The sequence below is a fragment of the Ziziphus jujuba genome, chromosome 11 (assembly GCF_031755915.1).
Source record: "Ziziphus jujuba cultivar Dongzao chromosome 11, ASM3175591v1".
NCBI classification, from domain to species: domain Eukaryota; kingdom Viridiplantae; phylum Streptophyta; class Magnoliopsida; order Rosales; family Rhamnaceae; genus Ziziphus; species Ziziphus jujuba.
The window spans coordinates 5,495,405-5,520,129 of NC_083389.1; the positions used below are offsets into that span (position 1 = coordinate 5,495,405).

Sequence of the window (24,725 nt, forward strand, 5' to 3'; positions counted from 1 at the left end):
CATTTGGCCAGCAAGACATTATGTTTTTTAGAAAAAAAAATGCTGTTGATTTGTACTTTATTAAACTTTCAATGTAGATCGTATGTTTAATGTTATGACACTCTATACTAATGTTATCTTAATATGCTGAACCTATCTTTAGTAATGATAACCGTTGAAAAAAAAAAAAAAACAAGAGAAAAGAAGACTCTCGGTTATGATAAAAATTAAAGCAAAGATGATTACTGATGGTGCATTGATAATTCCCGATTCACCATTGGTAATTACCGCTACGCTTTTGGTAATATCAATTAACATTTTTTTTTTCTCCAAATACTCAGCTAATGGGTATTTCTGGCAACAACATGCAAATTATACATTCATCAATGCCCCAAAACAGCAAAACCCCAAATGTTCCAAAAACGTTCTCCAATTGGCAAAAATATTTAATTACCGTGGGTTTCATCAATAATTACTGAAACCCTAGTGGTAATCACATTTTACCAGTGTTATGGCCCCCACAAGTCCCATAATGTGTGTTAAATGCAAACACATGCAAAATATGGATTAATAAATGATCCTAATGAGAGAAAAACCCAAAATTGCTTAAAAAGTTCTCATATTACCAAAAAAATACGATGACTATAGACCTTCGGTAATTACCGATGAAACCTACGTTAATCAATTTATACTCTCTGGAAAAATTACCGTAGATTTCATCGGTAATTACCGAAACCACTATGGTAATCACATTTTACCAATTTTTTAGGCCCCAAAAATCCCCTAATGTGTGTTGAATGGAACGACATGCAAAATATGGATTCTTCATTGATTGTAAGGAGAAAAAACCTCAAAAGATCGGAAAAAGTTATTAGAGTGTCAAAATTTCCCAAACTGCTGGGTTTCTTACTTAGGATCATTAAAGAATCTAAATTTTGCATGTTTTTGCATTTAACACACATTAGGGTACTTGTGGGGGCCAAAAAAATTTGTAAAATGTGATTACCATTGGGGTTTCGGTAATACCAATGAAACCTACGGTAATTTTTCTAGATAGTATAAATTGATTACCATAGGTTTCATCGGTAATTACCGAAGGTCTACAGTCATCGTATTTTTTTGGCAATATGAGAACTTTTAAAGCAATTTTGGGCTTTCCTCTCGTTAGGATCATTTGATAATCCATATTTTGTATGTTTTTGCATTTAACACAAGTTAGGAGACTTGAGGGGCCCAAAAAATTGATAAAATGTGATTACCACTGGGGTTTCAGTAATTACCGATGAAATCTACGGTAATTTTTCCAGAGAGTATAAATTGATTACCATAGGTTTCATCGGTAATTACCGAAGGTCTACAGTCATCGTATTATTTTGGCAATATGAGAACTTTTTAAGCAATTTTGGGCTTTTCTCTCATTAGGATCATTTATTAATCCATATTTTGCATGTGTTTGCATTTAACACACATTATGGGACTTGTGGGGGCCATAACATTGGGAAAATGTGATTACCACTGGGGTTTCGGTAATTACCGATGAAATCTATGGTAGTTTTTCCAGATAGTATAAATTGATTACCGTAGGTTTCATCGGTAATTACCGAAGGTCTACAATCATCGTATTTTTTTGGCAATATGAGAAGTTTTTAAGTAATTTTGGGCTTTTCTCTCATTAGGATCATTTAATAATCCATATTTTGTATGTGTTTGCATTTAACACACATTATGGGACTTGTGGGGGCCATAACATTGGTAAAATGTGATTACCACTGAGGTTTCGGTAATTACCGATGAAACCTGTAGTAATTTTTCCAGAGAGTATAAATTGATTACCATAGGTTTCATCGGTAATTACCAAAGGTTTACAGTCATCGTATTCTTTTGGTAATATGAGAACTTTTTAAGCAATTTTGGGCTTTTCTCTCATTAGGATCATTTATTAATCCATATTTTGCATGTTTTTGCATTTAACACATGTTAGGGGACTTGTGGGATCCAAAAAATTGGTAAAATGTGATTACCATAGGGGTTTCAGTAATTACCGATGAAACCTATGGTAATTTTTCCAGAGAGTATATGTTGGTTACCGAAGGTGTAATCGGTAATTACCAAAGGTATACATTTATAGTAGTTTTTTCCAATTTGAGAACTTTTCCAGAGATTTTGGGGTTTTCTCTCCTTACGATCATGTATCCATCCATATTTTCCATGTTCTTGCATTTAACACACATTAGGGGACTGGTGGGGGCCATAACATTGGTAAAATGTGATCACCACTGGGGTTTCGGTAACTACTGATGAAACCTAGGGTAATTTTTGAAGCAAAAACAAATTGAATGTTTTCATTTATTAATGCCGTTTGATCTCTTACTTTGTCAGAAGTTATCATTAATAATGCTACATTTAGCATGTTATTGGTTGGAACACACATGATTGAAGTTGTCGGATGGAATTGTGGTGATTCTTTTACGTCGGTGTACAAATGTCAATTACCGACGATGCATCGGTCATTACCATTAGGCAGTAATAGCATCCGTACAACAATAAGAAACATACAAACAACTGAACCAAAAACTGAACACAGAATGATATGTTATCAAAACAATACAACAGATGAATTTGACAACAAAAGAACACATAAAACCAACGTCTATCATGCCAAAACACATGTTACGTGGTTGAGCAACTAATTGCATTCCTGACTACATTGCATACACATGCATATCGCATAACATGGCCCCATTGTCTTAATATAGCATTGCGCGATTGATGGGCCTTCGGTTCAATGGTGCTGTTGGTTGGTAGTGCTATCAAGAGGTACGGCGGCGAAGCATGATCGGTTGCTATGACCAATCTGTTTGCACCTCCCACATCTATATTGATGACGCTCCTCTCCTTGAGATTGAATCCTCTTCTTTCTCTATCTTCTTGACTGTTTGCCAATTTAAAGTGGAAGTACAACCTGGTTTATGACATCATCTGGAGCATGCCACTGACATTTATCTCCAAGTGGATATATGGTTTTCGAATATGCGTCACGGAGTGAGTCAACTGAGTAATGCGCTGAGCAAAGGATATATGGAGAAATATGTCGATGCTTACATACTGCAATTGCATGGACACAAGGAAATCCATCAATGTCAAATTTCTTGCATGAGCACGTCTTATTTTCTAAGTTAACAACTCCAACGAACATGCCATGGCCAACAACTTGAAACTCATATAAGTTCATTGGAATAACACGTAAGCCTCTGCCATTATTTGAGCGCTCTTGCATGATATTTTCCAACCAATTAGTAACAGGAGTTTGCATTGCAGCTGCGTTAGTTCGACGTTCATACCACCATCTTTGCAAGACATCACGAATGTGATCTAGTAATGGCAAAACAGGTTTATCCCTAGCATCAATAAGCACAGAGTTCATGCTTTCTGCAATGTTAGTTGTCATTATGTTGTATCTATTGCCCAGAAAATGTGATCTAGCTGATTTTGCAGGACTTGCATCCTTGAGATATTGTACAACTTCAATACTAACCCCTTCTAAAAGCTGCATGGCCTTATCAAAATCCTCAACAATATATGCTCTAGCTGCATCATTAAAAGTTGATATAATCTCATTGACATTACCTTTAAACTTCTTAGCACGTAAATTTGTACCAAGATGATATGTGCAGTGACCATGGTGATTATTAAGGAAAACTGTACGCATTACTTTTGGTATGCTTTTGTATCTATCCGATATAAAAGTTATATTCGGATCATCCCCAAACACTTCTTTAAAGCTCTCAAAAAACCACGTGTAAGCCGTATCCGTCTCCCCAAGGCCTATTCCATAAGCAAGTGGATAAATTTGATTGCTCCCATCCAAACATGATGCAATATATAACAAACCTCTATATTTATTCTTCAGTGTAGTTCCATCGACAGCTACGACTCTCCGCATATGCTGAAACCCTCTAATGCTAGCTCCAAGTGCCATGAAAAAATATAAAAATCTGTTTTGATCGTCAGTTTCAATTCGAGTAAACGTGCCCAGATTTTTGCTCTTCAAAACGTGACTCCATAAAGGAAGTTTTGCATATGAATCTTCTGGCGTGCCCCATAAACCTGATAGTGCAACTTCCTTAGCGGCCCATGCTTTGTTTTAGCTTATGTTTACTCCGTAATTAGAGCGAGTGTCATGCACGATATCTCGAGGTTTGTATTGCCTTGAAATCCCATCAAACGTTGGCTGGATGATGTCTCCGATAACTGAACTTGTTGCTGGATGATGATCCCTTTTCATGATATTTAAAGAGCAAATATGCTCATCCTTGAAGGCCCTAATCATGAAGGCCTCTGTATTATCACCATCTAGTTTGGTAGCATGCATTCGCCACATGCAATTGTCGTTTGCACATACAACCTCATATCGGACTCTATCAGACTTCTTGACCTTGAATTCAAAATTTCTCCTTAGTGTATAAAGACTAATCTTCTTCTATAGCGCATTCTTACTCACAAAGAGTTGGTTGATTCGAATGATTTCATGGGCATTGACAAATGAGAAGCGACGATTAACCCTAAGTTCAGCCATGGATGCGGTAAAATCCTGTCGAATGTCTAAATGGTTTTCGGTACAAGGAAAGGCAAGCACATCATCATTCACATTATTAATTGGACTATTACCATAAGGAGACTCACCATGTCGACTATCACCAGCTAAAAGTCCCGAATGTTGGGTCCAACAAATGTCACGTAACCCATCTTCACCACGATCAGTGTTGACCTCAACCTCAAATTGTTCATCTTGATCATAATCATGTCCACGATATTCATTCATATCATTAATGTCGAAGCACTCATTATCATGATCATGTTCCACAGACTGCACATTGTTTTCACAAATTTGATTTTCGGAGAATCCAGGTTGAGTTTTCAGCACATGAAGTTCGGTCGCTGGGGACTGCATGTCAGCATCAGATGTACAAGTAGCTGTCTCGAATTGTCCAATCAGTTTGCTTTTAGAAAATGGAAAAATTAAATATTCCGATGGAACCGCCATTAAATTTTCCAACAAGCAAGTGTTTCATAATTACTAATGGACCATATGTAACAAACAAAGGTTGTAATTTTCAAATGGTAATTTCCGAACCATTTATGGATTGTTTTACATAAAATAGCACCAACATAGAACTTGCACTTATATATCATGTCAAAACGTGACAAACAATGAATCCAATATAAGGGAAAAATGTATACATATCTATACATATATATATATATGTATATGTATACACATACCAAAAGATCTTTAACTTTGATCTGTAGAAATGTACAATTTAATTACACTCTTTTGTAGTGTATGGGCTCCACAATGAAGATTTTCAGTCTTATTGTTATCACAAAAGGTTGGGGGTATGCAAGGAGAGTGAACTGAACTGAAGGTGGTATTGTGTTTTCTGCAATGGCTCATCAGTGCGAAGAAAGGCTGAAAGGTATGTAACCAACAAAAGAGAAGGAGAGAGGAAGACACACAGGATTTATTTAATGTGGTAGCAGGGAGAGTAAGAGAGAGGGATAGAAGTTAATGAAGGTAGATGAGAAATGAGAGATGGTAAAAAAATTTGTTTTAATATTTTCCACTTTATTCGACAGTTAATGAGAAATGAGGGTAGATGAGAAATGTGAAACTGTTACATTTATTTTACACTTTCATATCCATTTATTTAAATAGTTTCCACAAGTGCATAATTAATTCCCTCCTAACAACTCTCGTTTGGACATACTACCATGGAGCCGCATTTTAAAAGTGATTGGAAGAAGCTTGCAAGCTGGGAATAGTCAACAATCTAAAACTAACTACATTTCAATGCATACCATTCAAACAAGTTCTAATGGTCAGAAACTAGAGAGCCAATATTTGAGAACTAAATTACCATCCATTTAAATTCTCATCCTTCTTATTTATTGCTTTTCCACATATCAAATAATATGGAGAATTTAATAATGAAATTGGGTCCTTACACATCATCTTGACACGAGAATCATGTACAAAAACTAAAAACAAAATCTGAATTAGCAAGAGGAAATTGTACAAGTGTTTTATGAATAAAAACTAGAGAATATTACAGCTCCTACAAAAGCCTCTGTTGGTATCAATCCTAAATTGACCCAATGTTCCCCATCAATGTCAAAATCTCGAACACCAACTGGCACCACAATTGGTATAATGCCAAACTTTAGTGATAGCATTAAAAGCATACGGGGCACCTCCATTAAAACGGAGACCGATTTGATACCTGGATGAAATCAAACGAAATATCTGCAGTTAGTTACAATATCTAGCATACAAGTTTTAAAGAAAATAATTAAATACCTAAAGTATCCATAAAGAAGTATAAAGGTTCAAATCTAACAATTGAGGCAATAGCTCATACCCAGTAATATCCCTTGCTCTCTATGAATTGTATAGAACCAAAATCCAATCTCATAGACTAATTTACTAAAGGATGCCCAAATCTCCAAAATAGCAAAAAAAGGAAGAATGTGAAAATGTTTTCCATCAAATTCTTTTGCTACTTCCTTGTCAACCTCTGCCAACCTTCCAAAGTGCAGCATCAAATTCATCCACCAGTAATCTAACAAGTACAAAACATGTAGCAGAGAACAAACTACACATCACAGATGTAACAAATAAGACAAAACATCAACATGATCAACATTCAACAATGCTTTGGAATGCCAATAACCAAAAATTAATAAAATAAATAAATAATAAACAGTAGAAGAATAAGGAAAAGCATACCATTACACAACACAACTACGGTAATAAAAAGATAAGCAATGGCACCAGGCAACTAAGTACAGCAAAGACATACATTAAATAAGTATCACATGCAACTACGTAAAGCAATAAATTAAATAACTATCACATGCAAAACTGTGACTAATGAACAGTCGAAGTTTTACCCTTATTTTGCAAGAGCTCATTTGTTCTATCTATGGAGAAACCACAAACATTACTAAAATTTAATAGCATCTAGCTACCATTTTTAGAGCTATCAAGGAAAAGATTCATACAAATCTAAAAGACCCAAGTATACATGCAAAACAATGTACACCTAAATGCAGATAAAAAAATTGCCACTATAGTATGCATCATATTTGCAATACCAAATGCAAATTATCAAACACGCAAGAACCTTAAAGGTAACATATTTTGCATCATAATTAGATGCATAACCATAAGCAACTAACCATCATTACTTAATCAATTTTTCATACCAACCACAAATTTCCAATAAATGGACAAAATTATTTTAAATTTCATAAAATGTTTTAGAGCCTTTAGCATATATGTTGAAACATTCCTTACATAATTGCCAGTGAAGAGTTCACGTTAATATTCAATTTCGTATCTGCCTTGTCATTTTCCAAATAGACCTTTCAACAAAATAACTAACAAATCTTGGGTTCTTATTCAACACATATTCTGCTCGTTAGCCTAAAGCCACTTAAAAAAATGATTACATAACCTCCTGCACCTTGATGTCAATGGAATAGGGTAAGCCGTAAGTCTCAATAGCTCCAAAATTGTCCATGACCCTCCAAATAGAAGTTTGAAACATCCATCTTTCAGACTAACTATACAAAGGGCAATCTTTTCTTTTAAGGAGTTAGGGAACCGTATTACAAACCCCCAACTTTAACCAGTTCAGCCATCAAGCTCAATAGGAGAAAAGGAACTCTTGTCCTAATAAAGTTAAAATTACTTTTACATATATATATATATATATATAATGAACAACAGACAACAAACAACAAAAACCAAATGCAACCCCTAAATCATCATAGGAGACGCTTTTGATGAGTGAGAAATAAGAGATACGAGAATCTAAACCTTTTGGTTGTTGTCTTCTCTCCTGAGATAGAAGAAGAACTCCGTGTAAAGTGAACAGCAGACCCAATTCCAAAAACTCCAACAGTTTCATTCACATACAATCAGGATTTTCTATTTCCTTCAACATAAAAACAGAGGGAAAACCTCGCAAGACTCTGACTGACAGGCAAACCAATCCAAAGCTTTCGCACTGGAAGGCACAGTGACCTTTAGAAATCCTCACAGAATCACATATGAAATGAAAACCAAACAAAATGACATAGTATCAAAACAGCAAAGTCTTACAGAATTTTCCAGTACCTGTAACCGAAAGAACCCATTGGAGGTAGAATGAGGATTCAACTTCAACTTCCCCATAGCATCTTTGATACTCTCTAATCCTTTCTCAAGCGTCAATGCCGGGGGTAGAGTATGTGTAATGCAAGTCTCCACCACAAAATCCCCATCCTCCATTCCTGAATCCTTGCCGATTTCCATTATCAAACCGTCAAATCACACACCGAACACCACCTAAAACAAAAATTACAAAAGCATAAGGAAAAAAATTATAGAAATAGCAAAAACAAAAAAACATAACCCTGATTTCGATTCCAACTTATCCCAAAAGCAATCAGAAAAAAAAAAAACACCCCATAAATGTTTTAAATAAACCCTAGAAACCACTCAAATCGAAAAGTCAAAGGAAAAATGAAGCAAACAGACCAGACATTTTATCAGAGAGGCCAAGTGAAACAGCAAGCATAGGCATCTGCTTCCACCATGCAGTACCACCCTTGAGCTTCGTATACAAATCGACGTCCTCCTTCTTCACAATACCCTAATTTCGAATTCCAAACCATCAATTTCTTTCTCTATATGGAATTTTGGTGACCGAAGAGACGAAACAGGGTTTTTTGGCAAAAGGACAACTAATTGAAGAAAGCTTGATGGATGAATGAGAAGAGATGAGCTAGCTTTAGGGAAGGGTGATGAAGGAGAAGAGAACAGTCGGGTGAAGAAAAGAAAGAAATAACATAAAATAAAATAAAGTAAAAATATTTAATTTAGATATAAGGGTATTTTGGGATTATTAAAAATTGAAAGGATAGAAAAAAAAAGATAGCAAATGAAGGGGTAAAAATTGTGAAGCTCATCCCTATGGGGGCATTGGGCCAAATTCCCCCTAATTTTTTGTTAGGGGTTTATGGTATCTAATTTTCTAGATAAGGCTAGAACAATTCCTTCATTTATTGGGCCAAATTACTTGTTGAATTGGGCAGAGTGGTACAACAAATTTAAAAAAAAAAGAAAAGAAACTGTTGGGGTTAGGACCGAATAGCAATGATACAGAACCAAAAACTTCACCAAAATTTTAAACAAGTAACTGATATGGTCATATAGATTAATAGAGTCCTATGCTCATACAAAATAAAAACCAATAAAACAGTGTCAACATTCCCATAAATTATTCATAACCATTAGATTTTCAAAAAGGAAAATAAAGATCCTCTTCATTGATCGTCTTTCACTTTGATACCACCATTAATGGTCTCGTACCCTGAATAAAATAGGGTTTAGGGTTTAGGACCCCATGGACCATCAACATGTGGATAAAAATAAAAAGAAGAAGAAAAGATTACAAATGGAGAAGAGGCTCTAGATCTCCTTCCAAAATACAATAGAACAAAACCAGAGAGTAAGAGAGAGATACAAATATATGTATTATATATATTATATATACCATTGCAAGAGGAATTCTTGAGAAGCTTTTCAATGAGTTTGCAGTCGATAAAACTGTCAGAACGCAGGGTTGTTCACCAATTTCCATGAACCCTTTTGAAGAAGGGGAAGAAGAAGAAAAACTAGTAGCCATTTGATTTTGAGTGGTAAAATTAAAAAAAAAAAAAAATGCATCCATGTCAATTTGCAATTTCTGAAAATGCAGGGGCTGTTCTGCAATTTCAGAAACTCTACTGATGTGTTAGCCTGATGTGGCAGATGATATGGCTTTTACATGGTCAATGACGTGTCAAATAATGTGGATGATTATGTGGCTAGTTTGTTCACTTGGTAGATGAGTTGGTGGTGATCTGGCAGTTGACATGGTCGTCTTCAACCTCCAGACGGTGCGTGTGGCACGTGATCAACTGTAGAACTTTTCCAGCACGCGAGGGCTGGTGCGGCGGTGAGTTGCTCTTCATGGCATTTTCTTTTGTCTCGAAGGATTTTTGTCTGGTATCCTCAAATCTCTGGTTTGAGCACATTTTTTGAAACACCAATTTGATAAAGGTCCTGATTCTCCAAATTTGAAATTTAGGTCTCAACCTGCATCTGTTCATCTGTTCATGTTATTATCATTTTGTTGCTTTAGCAAACATGATTGAATATTCTGATAAATAACTCTACTCTAAAATATCATAAAGTTGGAAAAATGAATTACGGAAACTTTGGTTAGGGATGATAAGAGTAATGCAAACGCTAAATCCTGCCTAACAGAGCGGTAAAAGAATCAGTCTCTTGGTAGTACATCTTCTTTAAAATATTCTCAAGCAATTCCAATTCTGCTGTGAATAGGAGAAGTTTAAAAAAAATAAGGTACTAGAAACTTCTCTTACAATAAAATGTTTACCACACATACAGAGAGAGAGAGAGAGAGAATGAGAGAGTAATAACGACTTCAAACCCATATAAATAATAATTCACATCTTCACATAGTATTGTCGGATACATTTCTGCATTTAATAATAATAATAATAATAATAATAATAATAATAATAATAATGGCGGTACAATCTGGCCCTCAAACAGCTATTATGATCCGAGAAAGAGATCATCCTTTAGCTGATGATGCTTTGCATATATTCATGTTTGGTGGAGCAGAATCATCAACTAAAAGCAACCAGCAAACAGCAAGGCCAAGGATACCAAAGGTTCCAGAGAAGTGTCGCAATCATGATGATTTCAAAGAGTACTTTGATGTTAGTGTGGTTCCCATTGGTCCTTATCATCATGATGAGGACCATTTCAAAGAAGCTAAGAAGCTCAAGATTGAAATGGCAAAGCAATATGTTGGAGACATTTCCAAGTGTCATGAGCTGTACAACAAGGTCAGAAACGTTTCTGATTGTGCAAGGCGTTACTACAATGAGTCGGTAAGCTCCTACGACATCAAGAAATTCACAAGAATGATGTTCTTTGATGGTTGCTTCATTCTACAATTCATTTACTTGTTGGTCCGAGAAGAGTACCGCAAGATGGAGATGATAAATATTGTGATAGCTGATGTCAAGAAAGACTTGTTCTTGTTAGAGAACCAACTGCCTTACATCGTCCTCAAGGTCCTCAAGGCGTTGATGGGAAAGAATTCTGAAAGCGACATTGAAGACGAGAAGATAATGATCAAAAATTTCATCAACATCTGCCGAAGACTTCCTTCTTCAGTAGGACAATGGTGGTTTTTTAGATTCATCATCACACCATGGTTACGTGAAAGAGAAGGTGTTACACGTGCAACTGATCCCCATCATCTCCTTGACTTGACAAGAACAATAATTGTGGACCCAGATGCTATAAAACAAGATGAGAATAGAAAAAGAACTGAGTGGTACACTTATTATTCAGCCAAGGTGCTCTAGTCCAAGGGAATCCGATTTCGCCCCAACACAACTGGTAGTTACAGTGATGTCAAGTTTTCATCAATCATCAAGCGAGTGCTCACACTTCCTCCAATATTTATAGATACCTCCACCAGTTCATTTTTTCTCAACTTGGCAGCCTTCGAAGCAAACCCTCATGACTTGAAGGACCATTGGTGGCATTACCTCGCATATATGCTTTCACTATGCAAAAATAGCGATTTAGAGACACCAAGCTTGCGACGTAATAAAAAAATGCGCGCTAAAACATCGTTTAATAAGACAATTAGCGATGCACTTTCCACGGCGTTGCTAAATACAAGAAAATTGAGATCTGGCGACATAAAATTAGCGACGCTATGAAACAAAAAAAATTGAACGTCACTAAAAACAAAAATAAGCGACGTTGAAAATTAGCGTTGCTGAATATATGACTCAACAGCTTCAACTTTTGTTGTTTTATTCATTGTTTTTATTTTATTTTATTAGTTATTTGATTATGTTTCAATGATAGTTTATTTGATATTACAAGTTGCAATCCTAATAAATTACTTTTTTCCCTTTATTTTGAGAGAAGAGGCCACGCATAAATAGCATAAAGAGTCACCAGGTACTTGAAAGAATGAGGGCAAGGTTAATCAAAAGAAAACAAGGTATGAAGGATTGAAATTGATTTAGAGTGAAGGTATATCTTGGCTTTGATGTAATAAGCTGCTGAAAAATTTGTAACAAGGCCGGTTTTAGTGTTCTCTTGGTTTCAAATGGAAACTAAGGTATATTTCTCCAAAATTCTATATATTTATTCATGGAACTATAATACATATTTATAGCATACAAAATAGGTGTGAAAGCACACCATGACCGGTTTTAAGGACCAATACAAACAAGTCCTTCATGGTGAAGCAAAACAACATGTGTAAAGTAACTTTGTCACATGCATCATGGTTGGTTGACAAGTGTTGCTGCCTCATTAGTTGCTTCATGGTGAAGTAGTCCTCATGCATGATGACACATGTCCTTCCATGCATTGGTTGAGAGAAAAGGCCAAATGGTGAAGCTCCATGTCACCATCCTTGTCACCAAGGTGCTTTCCATGTCATCTAGATGCTTGGTTTTTCTTAAACAGTAATTTGGCTAGTATACTTTAAACAACATATTTTGGTGTCTTTGTGTACCAACTTATCTAGTCTAGATTACACAATTTGCTAGAATTAAAATACAAACCAAATATGAAACAAACTAGGTTAATGATTTCGGCCAAGGCATTTTCAGCTTTTACCTTGCCTTGGTCTCGGTTTTGCATGTTTCATGGCTAACACTTGCCATGATTCTCTAATAGTACTTTACATTGCCAATCTCATAAACAATTTTTGCTAACGGCGACGCATTTAATCAAAACAGTGTCGCCTCTTACTTCTTTTCCATTTGTCCTTTAATTATTTTATATATTTAATTTATCTACAAATAAATACTGGAAATATTTCTTAATATGTGAAGGAATATTATTTTTTCTTAAATAATTTGCAAGTCTTTAAATTGTATTTTTATTTTTTCAAAAAAAGGGAACAAATTAAAAAGAAAAAATGGGAATAGGCGACGCAATTCAACCTGATTGCGTCGCTTGTTGACTTTTATGATTATTTTTAATGTTGTTCTCTAATTATTTTATTTTTCAAGTACAGTTTATTTTTTATTTAAATTTTCAAGTTTTTAAGTTATATTTTTGTTTTTAATAAAAAGGGGAACAAATTAAAAAAAAATGGACCAGGTGATGCAATTCCCATTGATTGCGTCGCCTGTTGCCTTTTATGATTATTTTTATTGTTGTTCTCTAATTATTTTGTTTCTCAAGTACAATTTATTTTCTGTTTAAATTTTCAAGTCTTTAAATTGTATTTTTGTTTTTTAAAAAAAGGGGAACAAATTAAAAAACAAAATGGAACAGGCGACGCAATTCCTCCTGATTACGTCGCATGTTCCCTTTTATGATTATTTTTATTGTCGCTCTTTAATTTTTTTTTCCCAAGTAAAGTTTATTTTCTGTGTAAATTTGCAAGTTTTTAAATTGTATTTTTATTTTTTTAAAAAAAGAAAACAAATTAAAAAAAAATTGGAATAGGCGACTCAATTCCCATTGATTGCGTCGCCTATTGCCTTTTATGATTATTTTTATTATTGTTCTCCAATTATTTTGTTTCTCAAGTACAGTTTATTTTCTGTTTAAATTTGAATTTTTTAAATTTTATTTTTTTAAAAAAAGGGGAACAAATTAAAAAAAAAAATTTGGAACAGGCGATGCAATTCTACCTGATTGCGTTGCCTGTTGCCTGATATGATTATTTTCATTGTTGTTCTCTAATTATTTTGTTTATCAAGTGCAGTTTATTTTTTGTTTAAATTTACAATTCTTTAAATTGTATTTTTTTTTTTAAAAAGGGGAACAAATTAAAAAAAAAATTGGAATAGGCGACGCAATTCCCCTTGATTGCGTCTCCTGTTTCCTCATATAATAATTTTATTATTTTAAAATTAATAATTTAATAAATAGTTAATACATATTTAATAGATAGGAAATACAAATATGATAAATTTAATTATTTTGAAAATTTTAATAGATAGAAATATGAGGCAAAATTATTAAGCAATTCTTTTAATTTATCTGTGTTTCTATGATAAGTTTCTTGTTATATTTTTATGACATAATGTATAAATTAATAATATATCAATTATTTATGTTTATAAAAATAATTTTATAAATAAAAATTATTTTTAAGAGATTTCTTCTCAATAATTGTGTCAATCAAGACTTCAAAAATTATTTAAAAAGTTTTTTTATGTTAAAAAGGTAATGAAAAATTATTTAAAAAACTTTTTTTGTGTTTAAAAACTAATAAGAGATTTTTTTTTAACAATGCGTCGTCTTTTATCTCATTTAGCAACTCTTTTTTAAAAATGCATTGCCTAATCCTATATTTAGTGACGAATCTGCAAATTATAATTTCAGAAAAGCGTTCCCTATTCCAGCCTTTAGCGACGTTTTGTTTTTTCAATTTGAAAGTTACTTTTTAGTTTTATCAAATTAGGATTATTTGATAGATAAATTCATACGAAATAATTTATAGATAATAAAATTCAAATAAATATTGGCATAAGAATCTAATATTTCAAATAAATGAAATATTAACTCATATAATAATTTTATTATTTTAAAATTAATAATTTAATAAATAGTTAATACATATTTAATAGGTAGGAAATAAAAATGTAATAAATTTAATTATTTTAAAAATTTTAATAGATAGAAATATGAGGCAAAATTATTAAGCAATTCCTTTAATTTATCTGTGTTTCTATGATAAGTTTCTTGTTATATTTTTATGACATAATGTATAAATTAATAATATATCAATTATTTATGCTTATAAAAATAATTTTATAAATAAAAATTATTTTTAAGAGATTTCTTCTCAATAATTGTGTCATTCAAGACTTCAAAAATTATTTAAAAAGCTTTTTTATGTTAAAAAGGTAATGAAAAATTATTTAAAGAACTTTTTTTATGTTTAAAAACTAATAAGAGATTTTTTTTAATAATGCGTCCCCTTTTATCGCATTAGCAACTTTTTTTAAAAAATACGTCACCTATTCCTATATTTAATGATAAATCTGGAAATTATAACCTCAGAAAAGCGTCGCCTTTTATCGCATTTAGTGACTCTTTTGTAAAAATATGTTGCCTATTTCTACATTTAACGACGAATTTGGAAATTATAACCTCAGAAAAGTGTCACCTATTCCATTCTTTTGGCGATGTTTTTTTTCCAACTTGAAAGTTACTTTTTAGTTTTGTTAAATTATGATTATTTGATAGATAAATTCATACAAAATAATTGATAGACAATAAAATTCAAATAAATATTGGCATAAGAATCTAATATTTCAAATAAATGAAATATTAACTCATATAATAATTTTATTATTTTAAAATTAATAATTTAATAAATAGTTAATACATATAGAAAAAATAGGAAATAAAAATATTGTGATAAATTTAATTATTTTGAAAATTTTAATAGAGAGTTAATAAAAATATGAATCAAATATAATAAAATATTAATTAAATATATTAATTATTTTTGTTTAATTTTTTATTTTTCAAGTTTAGATTATTTTCTTATTAAATTTTCAAATATTTTAAATAGTATTTTTGTTGTTTAAAAAAGAGAACAGGAGACGCAATGTTTTACGAATGTGTTGCCTGTTCCATTTTGTTTTTTTTGACTTTTATTCTTTAACTATTTTTTTATACTTTTATTCTTTAACTATTTTCAATGTTTATTTGTAGATGAAAAATAAAAAAATAACCAAAGAAAAAAAATAAAATTGAAAGAAAATGCGTTGCTTTTAATTGTAAATGCGTCGCCTATTCTCTTAATTAAAAAAAAAAATATATATATATATATATATATATTTTTCTACTTGCAAGTTTTAAAGGCAAATAAACTATACTTCAAAAGCAAATTAATAACTATTAAAAAATGAAAAAATAAAATGTATCTGGCGACTCTTTTTGCTTTTTACGCGTCGACTGTTCCATCAAATTAAGGAATAAAATAAACTGTACTTGGAAAATAAAATAATTAAACTACCACTTTGTTAATTTTGTTTCACATGTATAAGAAATATCTTCAATATTTATTTTTAGATGAAGAATAAAAAATAATTAAAAAACAAAAAAAAATAATGACATTGATGAAACAAGCGATGATTTAAGATGTAAATGCGTCACCTGTTCTCTTAATTTTAAAAAGAAAAAAAGAATCTTAAAAAGGATTTTAAAATTTTATGCGCCTGTTCTGAAAATTTTTGGCGCGTTTTAAAATTTTTATGCGCGCCTTTGAATCTTTTTTCTTTTCTAAAACTACATTAAGTACACTACCTAATAGATGTTATATTTGGAAGCAATCTAAAAAAGACATGAAGAGTGGGATATTTCGGATTTCATTTTTCATTTGCCTACGTTGCTGTTAGGAAGCTGGGTTTCTCTGTTTCACCCTCGTGGTTAGCTGGGTTTCTTGTTTCTTCGTCTCCATCATTTAGGTGAGTTTCTTTTTTCTTTGTGGTTGGCGGTGACATGTGGTGGGTTGGGTTTTTTTTTTTTTTTTCTTCATTTTAACCGTAGGTTAGGTTCGTTGGATTTTTTTTAATCTTTCTTTTGTAGATATTTTGTTTGTGATATTGCTTGACATTGTTTTGTTAAGTTCAACAAGTATTTTATGTTGAAGATCTTCAAGATGGTCTATTGTTTCAACTCCACCACAATATCGTACTTTTGTTGAAGAAGATGTTCTTGACGATACTTCGATGGCTCACAATCCATTTGTCATACGGTTGCTAAGTATCGATGAAAATGATAATGAAGATGAATGTGAGAGTGGCTATATTCGTAATATGCCTAGCCAAATCTTAAGAACAATGGTAATATTCTTTAAATTTTCATTTACTAAATTACTTTTTAATAATTAATATTAAATTGTTTATTTTGCATAAGTGTTAATAATTTTTTTTTATTTTTTCATATGCAGTATGAAGGTATAATATCATCAGCAAGAAGATGTCAACTTCCATCTCAATGACTATGCATTCATGGAAGTTTACTTAATATTGCTTTTGCTTTTGCATATACAATAGTTTACCAAATTGTAAAAATATTTCATGAGATAATATTTAATTTATTTGATAATTATTTTTTTATGAAAAATGTTTATTTTAAATTTTTGTATTCTAATTATTTTGGGTGAATCTAGTTTTAATTTTTTTTTTGTATTTTAATTATTTTAATTTTTTTGTATTTATAATATTTTAATCAATTTTAAAAAAATTATAACAAGCAAATTTAAAAAAAAAAAAAAAGGCGATGCATTAGAAGAAGAAACGCGTTGCCTAAAATATATTTTTAGCGACACATTACCAATTAGCGACGTAGAAGTTTACATAAACTAGCGACAAAATGGAATAAGTTGCTAAAAATTCTAACAATTAGCGACACATAAATATAGAGTCGCTGTTTCATCAATATTAGTGAAGCATTAATTTACATAAAATCATGACGAAGGCTAGATGTGTCGCTAAAAATTTTAAAAATTAGCAACGTACATATTTAAAGTCGCTAATTCCTCTATGTTTAGCGTCGCAAGTATCTCTATATTTAGCGACCTTTTTTTGTACTGCGTCGCTGTTTCGTCCACATTAGGCGACGTTACTACTGAGTCGTAGTTGGTATAATGTTTTTAACAACACAACGTTAGGCGACATTGTAAAATGCATCTCTGTTTATTTCATTTAACGCATTAAATTGCGTCGCTAATCAGCGCGATTCTTATGGTGTTCATGGACTCCCTCATTGATGATGCTGAAGATGTGATGATACTCAGATCCAAAACGTCATCATCAATTGTCTCGGCAATTACGAACTGGCGGCTGACATGTTTAACAACATAGCCAAATATCTGGTTCTCAACCTAAATGCTTATGCTGAAGCCAAGCGTGGAATTCAAAGGCATTACAACAGCAAGTTCGAGAAATGGATGGCAGAATGCCTCCATACCCATTGCAGAAACACTCGGACTCTTCTTACATTGTTTGGTGCTCTTTTTGCTATTACTCTTACTGTCGCTCAGACTTATCTTGCAGCAAAGCCGCCCAAAACTTGAGAACATATAGTCTTCTCTCTTCTTTCTTTCTTTTGAGTTCGCCGCTTCTATGATATTATATATATATATATATATGCATGTACTAAATATTGGAAATAAGACCTTGGTCTTTCGTGATTAGTGCCGGATTTTCATATTTTCCTTCCTTTTTTTTTTTTTTTTTTCCCCTTTGAGTTATAATTAGAAATCTAATTTTGTGAACCACGCCACATCCCCTCCCTCCCCCCCCGGGGCGGGCAGCGCCTATATATTATGTAATTGGATGAGTTCAATTCATTAGATGCTGGATTTGGTAATTAGCTTAACTTGCTTGAAGGCTCAAGGTCCTCAGTTCTATAATTCTATCCCATCCCAGCCAATAATAAATACTGGTTTTATATGAAATCAATCATAGGATAGTCATATATGCTTCTAGTAGTGTTGTAGAAGATAGTAAACAATTTATAACCCATATAATATTGATTAAGTTGGTTGTCATGGCAAAACCTCAAATGAGAAGGGGATATATTAGATCCCCAAGCTAGGCAATCCTACAATTCTTGTTGGAGCCATGAGATTTTTTAAATATTTTTAAACCTTATTTTTAAAATTTTATTATGATTATTTATTTGATTTCCTTTTTCCTATATTTGTTTAGTTTCTTTTTTTATTTTTTTTATTTTCCTATTCCAAGTTAAATTACCCTATATCTATGGTTTTATGTAGTATACATATTTTATATTTTATCATGTACTCATATTTTATATTTTAGTACTATAGAGATTTTATATTTTCAGTTTATTAAGTTTATTAAGATTTTATTTTTTGTTTACTTGGATTTTACATTTTATCAAATTCAATATTTTCTTCTTTTTTTTTTTTCTCCACTTTTCTAATTTTCTATTTTCTTTAAAGTTTAACAAGTTTTGGCATCTTATTTTAATTTCTTCCAATTTAAGGTAACTTTGAAGCTTTTATTAATTTTTTCAAAATTTTATATAACTTTAAAATTTTATTTTCAATTCTACCACTTTAAAATTTTATTTTTATTTTACTCCTGCAATTCTATTTTTAACAGTAGTTACAAAGCCTATTTTCAATTTAAAACCTATTTTCAACAATTTGCTTATTTTGGCTTATTTTAGCTGGGATTATGCTTCTGCAAGAAGTAGATCAATGCCCTTTGCATGTTCTATAAGCAATCGCTCAAATTGGAAATAACAGTGGGTATTGAAGACAAGCAGCAAGAATTCCTCTCCAAATAAACCATGAAATTGTGTAGAGGATCCATTCCCTTCTCACCTTTAGTGAAAAAAAAAATAGAGATAAATTGGTTTGCTTAATTAATTAGTACACAAGACAGCAAATAAAGCATAGCACGGATTTGTTGATGCTCTTGTTGGTATCAAAAACCCAAATTCAGTAGAGCAATCATTTACAAACCAATCTCCATGGAATGCATGCTTGGTGAAAATCATCAATTTGCTTTTAATTATGAGTTTTTCTCCGTGTGAAAGGGTCCTAACGGATGGTTAGTAGATACACTAGCAGTGATTTCCAAATAGAAATTATTGTGCAGTGGTGCGAGGATAAGCAATACTTCCTGAAAGCTAGATAAGTTTTAGTGAAGTTTAATACAAGGAGGTATCGATGGAGGCAGAGGAGAATTTTTCCAGTATTCAGGAGGGAGCCCCTCAGCTCGAGCTCACGGCCAACATTCTAGAAGCAGAAAGAAGATCCAGCCAAATCCTAGTGGGGAAAATCATCACTGAGAAAGTTATTAAAAGAATGACAGTGTTGATGATTACCAGAAGAATTTGGTTTACTCAAGAATCAGTTAGTGTTGAGCAATTAAATCCTAATATCTTTCTGTTTGCTTTCAGAACGAAAGCAGACCAAGATAGAGTATGGTTCCGGAGTCCATGGACGATAAATGGGGTGCACCTATGTCTAAAGGAGTGGAATCCTCACATGGCATTAAGGGATTTTGACTTCTCTTACTCTACTTTTTGGGTCCAGATTCATGGTCTCCCGTTGCAATTTATGTATAAGGATAACGCTATCAAGATTGGGAGCTTATTCGAGGAGGTGATTCGCTGTGAAGATTCATTGAGAAAGAGCATTTTGGGTTCGAAGTACATAAGTATATAGATGGAAGTGAATATATCAAAGCCGTTACTAACTGGTTTCTTTCAGAAACGGCGGATAGGTGTCAGGACCCGTCAAAAATTCCTCACCGGAACCCTAGACAAGCCCTGATCCCAAGGAAACCCTACAGGACCTTCCAATGGAAAATCCGGCAGAACCTCCCCTAAGGGTTGGACTTACCACAAATTTTCTGCACTGAAAACACACTTCTATATACATCCCCTTATTCCTCCCACATTACTACAATTTGATTCCATAAATTTACAACACTCCAAAATAACAGTAGATCAGTGCATAAATAATAACTAAATGTCCAATACAGTATACAGAGCATTATACAAATAAATGTGGAATTAATACGATGACAGATAAAGAAGTAATACAAGATGAAGAGGAAAAAAGGAAGAAATGCTTCTTGGACTTTCGGCAATGAACTGAGACGTCGGGCTCACCCCGGACGATCAACGTCTCCCAACCTGGACCTAGGGGAACGGAATTTAAAAACGTGAGATGCTAATCATCTCAATGAGTGACCCTATCTACTGTACAATTATAAAGCAACATTAATTATAGTACAATTGTGTAATTAAGAATAAATAAGTAAGTAAATAATAATTAATTGAAAATAATATTTTCTCTCACAACCCTCACTATTCACTCCGTTGGAAAGGTTCCTCTTTTAAAACATTTTCGCAAAACCCGTTATTTGTATGCCCAAAATTCAAGGAATCATTAATTTAATAAATAATAATTAAATAATGCAAATATAAATAAAATGAAATAAAATATAATAAATAATAATTAAATAATGTAAATATAAATAAAATGAAATAAAATATAATAAATAATTTTAGAACACTTTAGGGTTTGAAATTTCTATCTGAAAATTTATACTTGGCGCACCACACCATATACCAGTGATGCCCTCCGATACCCAGCATTCCGAGCACCGTCTGGCGGGAGGTTAAAGAGAGAAACTTGCATACGGTTGCTTCGGCGTCCCGACAGCACCGCTGCTAAAACCGTCATCCCGGCCATGGAGGGGGGTGGCTGATGCGCATTATATAAAACTTGCCTACCCTCGGTCCAATGGCAACTCACGGGAGACATTATAACTTGCGCGCTCATCCACATGTACAGTACAGAACACCAATACTGTATGAGTGCGTCTAAAATAAATAACCAAATTTTATTATAAAAAGATACGCAAACTTTTCCAAAATCCACTGTGGGAATTATACCACTTTTCAAATTCACCATCCCACATTTTTTTCTTTAATATCACTAGCATGAATACTTCGATAATATATATAATTTTCTCATATCACAAAATCCGTCAATACAATTATTTAATTTTCAAACCCATCAACTTTCATTTCCATCAACTCAAATATACAATTTTCCAATGGCATAAATATTTTTGAAACATAATTCTTTAAAACAATATTTTTCTCCAATCCTCAAAATCCATTTAAATCAACGAATCCTTAAAACCACATAAATTTCATATATAATTAATGCATATAATTGTGCAAAATAATAGAATAATAGCCATAGCAATAATTAAAATAAATCAAACCACAATTTCTTTAAATTCCCAAATATATTCTTTTGGCACCAAAATATATATTAAAAACATTATAATTTACCAATACAATTTATATGGAAATTCTCTTAATATGAAATACATAAAACATATTTATCAAATTTTAATTATGAAATATTCCAACAATGAAATTTGATAATAATTACCAAAATCTCAAATTCCTTAAAACCAAAATATTTTATAATGCACAAATATTTAATTCCATTCAATTTTGGCATCAAAATTCCAAATATAAATTTACTAAATATTCAACACATCAAACATATTTTTCAAACAACCAATTTACACAAAAAATATATATATCTTAACATCCCAAAACAATTTTGAAGGTGGGTCACTCACCTGGAGCACACAATCAACCTAAGATCCTCCATGGGATCAATTCCACGACGCACACGTGCTCCTAGAACAACAATTCACACACAATCAAATAAAATAATATTTTATTCGGGTAAATAATACCCGGTACCCGAGGGGTTTAACACAAACATTAACCAAAATTGACGAGTAATATACCGAATCGAAGCTTGAGTGATAAGGATTACAAATCTGGTCTTACGTCTCGGAGATCGGATCGGTGGTGGCCGGAATCTCGTTGGAAAGCTCTCAGCCTTTAGAGCCTCGATTCTCCCAAACTATTGCCAATTGGAGGGAAAGGACCCTGGATCTAAGTTCAGGGGGTCGGAATTAGTGGGGAGGGACCGACGGTGCAACTGGGTACTCGCCGGAACTGGATTTTCCAGCGAGCCGCCGAATCCCACAGGAAACAGTCACCTCCGGCGGCACGTTCGGTGGCTGGTGGCCAAGATTTTTAGAGGTTTTGTAGATTGAGGGGAGAGGGTTCCAACGGGACCGGCGGTGAGGCAAACGGAGGCCGGACAGCGAAGAGATCTGGGTTTGAAGATTTTCGGCCCCTCGTCGGAAAATACTCTGATCCAGGCGCATCGGAGGTCCAGTAGCCGTGAAATTTGGTGGGTTGGCTGGAAATGAGGAGGTGGTGGCGGTTACTGGCGCGTGTGGCCTGAAAATGGCCAAAAATGGGTCAAATGGTGTTGGCCAGTGGTGGAGTGGAAAAATGGCCGTCGCCGGGAAACGCTCCGATCCTGGCGTGTTACCGGCCTGTTGGCCGTGAGATTTGGGTGGCCGGTCGGAATTGAGGAGGCAGAGGCAATGGGGTGGTGCGTGTGGCCCTCCGGTGGCCGAATGATGGCCAACCGGTGGTGGCCGATTTTTTTCCCCCTCTCTTTCTCTCCCCTCCTTCTCTCTCCTCTCCCTCCCCTAACCTAAGAAAAACCACGTGGGTGCCACTGTACACTCATAGGAATGGTTGAGATCGTGACACGTGGTGTTTCACTGTTCACCGATTCAAAAATATTAAAATATTACGATATTCGGAAAACTTCGCATGTCCATAACTTTCAAACCACATGTCCAAATCAAATGTGCCGCTAGTCTACGAACTCATATCGATGAGTACTTCACAACCATGCATGAGTCAAAGATCAACTTTGCATGAATAAAAAGTCAACTCTGGCACCCCTTGGATAGTTTGGACCTTAACTTGTTTTGCTCATCACTTTCAAACCGTAGCTCCGTTTTCAATGTGCTACTACTCTACGAACTCGTGCCAATGTGTACTTCGTAACGGTACCTCAGTCAACCTAGAATTCCATCCTAGTCAAAAAGTCAACTTTTGACCCCTTCGGTCAACAGTCAACGATCAAAGTCAACGGTCAACGGTCAACCTTGGTTAAAGTTGGAAAATTTCCGTTATACTTTGGGACGGGGTGTTACAATAGGACTCACCTGGATTCAGTTTTGTTATGAGTATTTGGGCTATTATAACTGAGGTGTTCTGGGGCGCTTAAAAAGTTCATGCAAGAGTATGGTAAATACCTCGTCACAGAAGGATGGTCACGAGTATGGTGTCTGGCTGCGGGATGAAGAGGGAGCGTTCTCAGTGATCCGTGAAGGTATGTATCTGCGAAGAATTGAGAACCCTTTACGAGATTACTTTGATTCATTTTCAAACGAGGAGCTAAGGGACGGTGAGAAAAATCAAACCTCAGAGCAGGATTATCCGTCCACTATCGTACATGATAGATCAGCAGATCAATCCACGGGAGAGGAGGAAGCTCTGGCGATGGCCACCAGAGACCAAAGTGTTGTTTCGCACTTTTCCCAAGGGGCTGAACACTGTTCAGAGAAAGGGGTAATGTCTGATAGAAGCCCTAAACCTAGGGAAATGTTGGAGAGCAGTGTAGACTGGCCTGACAAGGGATAGAGCCCTAGGCTACGCGCCAATGCTTATTTTTGGGAAGAAAACTGTTTAATTTCAAATTTTGAAAAGAACCAAGAGGATAGGGACTTTGAGAAAGTCTTAGAGGGCGGCAAAGAGGGTATAGAAGTGAATCGTTGGAAGGAGAAACAGATGATTCCTGATATAAAAGTGATGTTGTTTAGACTTAAAGTGCTCATAGGCAAGGGTGCAGAAGTGAAAAGTAAAGTGGCCCAGAAAAGGAAAGTACGAAATACATATATGGCCTGTGGGCCAATAAGGAGATTTAATGAGGCTATTGTGGAAGAAGCCTAAGCTGTAGGAGGGGCCCAAGTATCGAGCACTCATGAGGAAACTATGCTCGGGGCGAATTCTAAAGAGGATTGCACAGCCCAAAGGATCACAGACCAAAATACCTTGAAAGGAGGGGAGTTTCTGGATCTGGAGAATCTGGCTCAGCCCAGAGGAGAAACCAGTGACACAGTGAACCTAGTTAATAGCCCTAGGAGGTTTTCCCCAGCTTCTC

At 33.9% G+C, this 24,725-nt stretch overlaps 1 protein-coding gene across 6 annotated transcripts in view; it reads right to left on the reverse strand.

Annotated features, from left to right (window-relative positions):
• Nucleotides 1-6,153: 6,153 nt before the first annotated feature.
• The window catches only part of LOC107431662 (uncharacterized), a 150,269-nt gene continuing 131,697 nt past the window's right edge, over nucleotides 6,154-24,725 (reverse strand). For 4 of the 6 annotated variants that reach the window (XM_060812586.1, XM_060812585.1, XM_060812584.1 and 1 more), the window contains one exon: nucleotides 6,155-6,260. In XM_060812586.1, coding sequence (XP_060668569.1) covers nucleotides 6,237-6,260 — 24 coding nt within the window. In that variant the 3' untranslated portion in view covers nucleotides 6,155-6,236. Of the gene's footprint in view, nucleotides 6,261-24,725 lie in introns of all 6 variants that reach the window. The other 2 variants (XR_009634750.1, XM_060812582.1) reach the window with 1 other exon arrangement.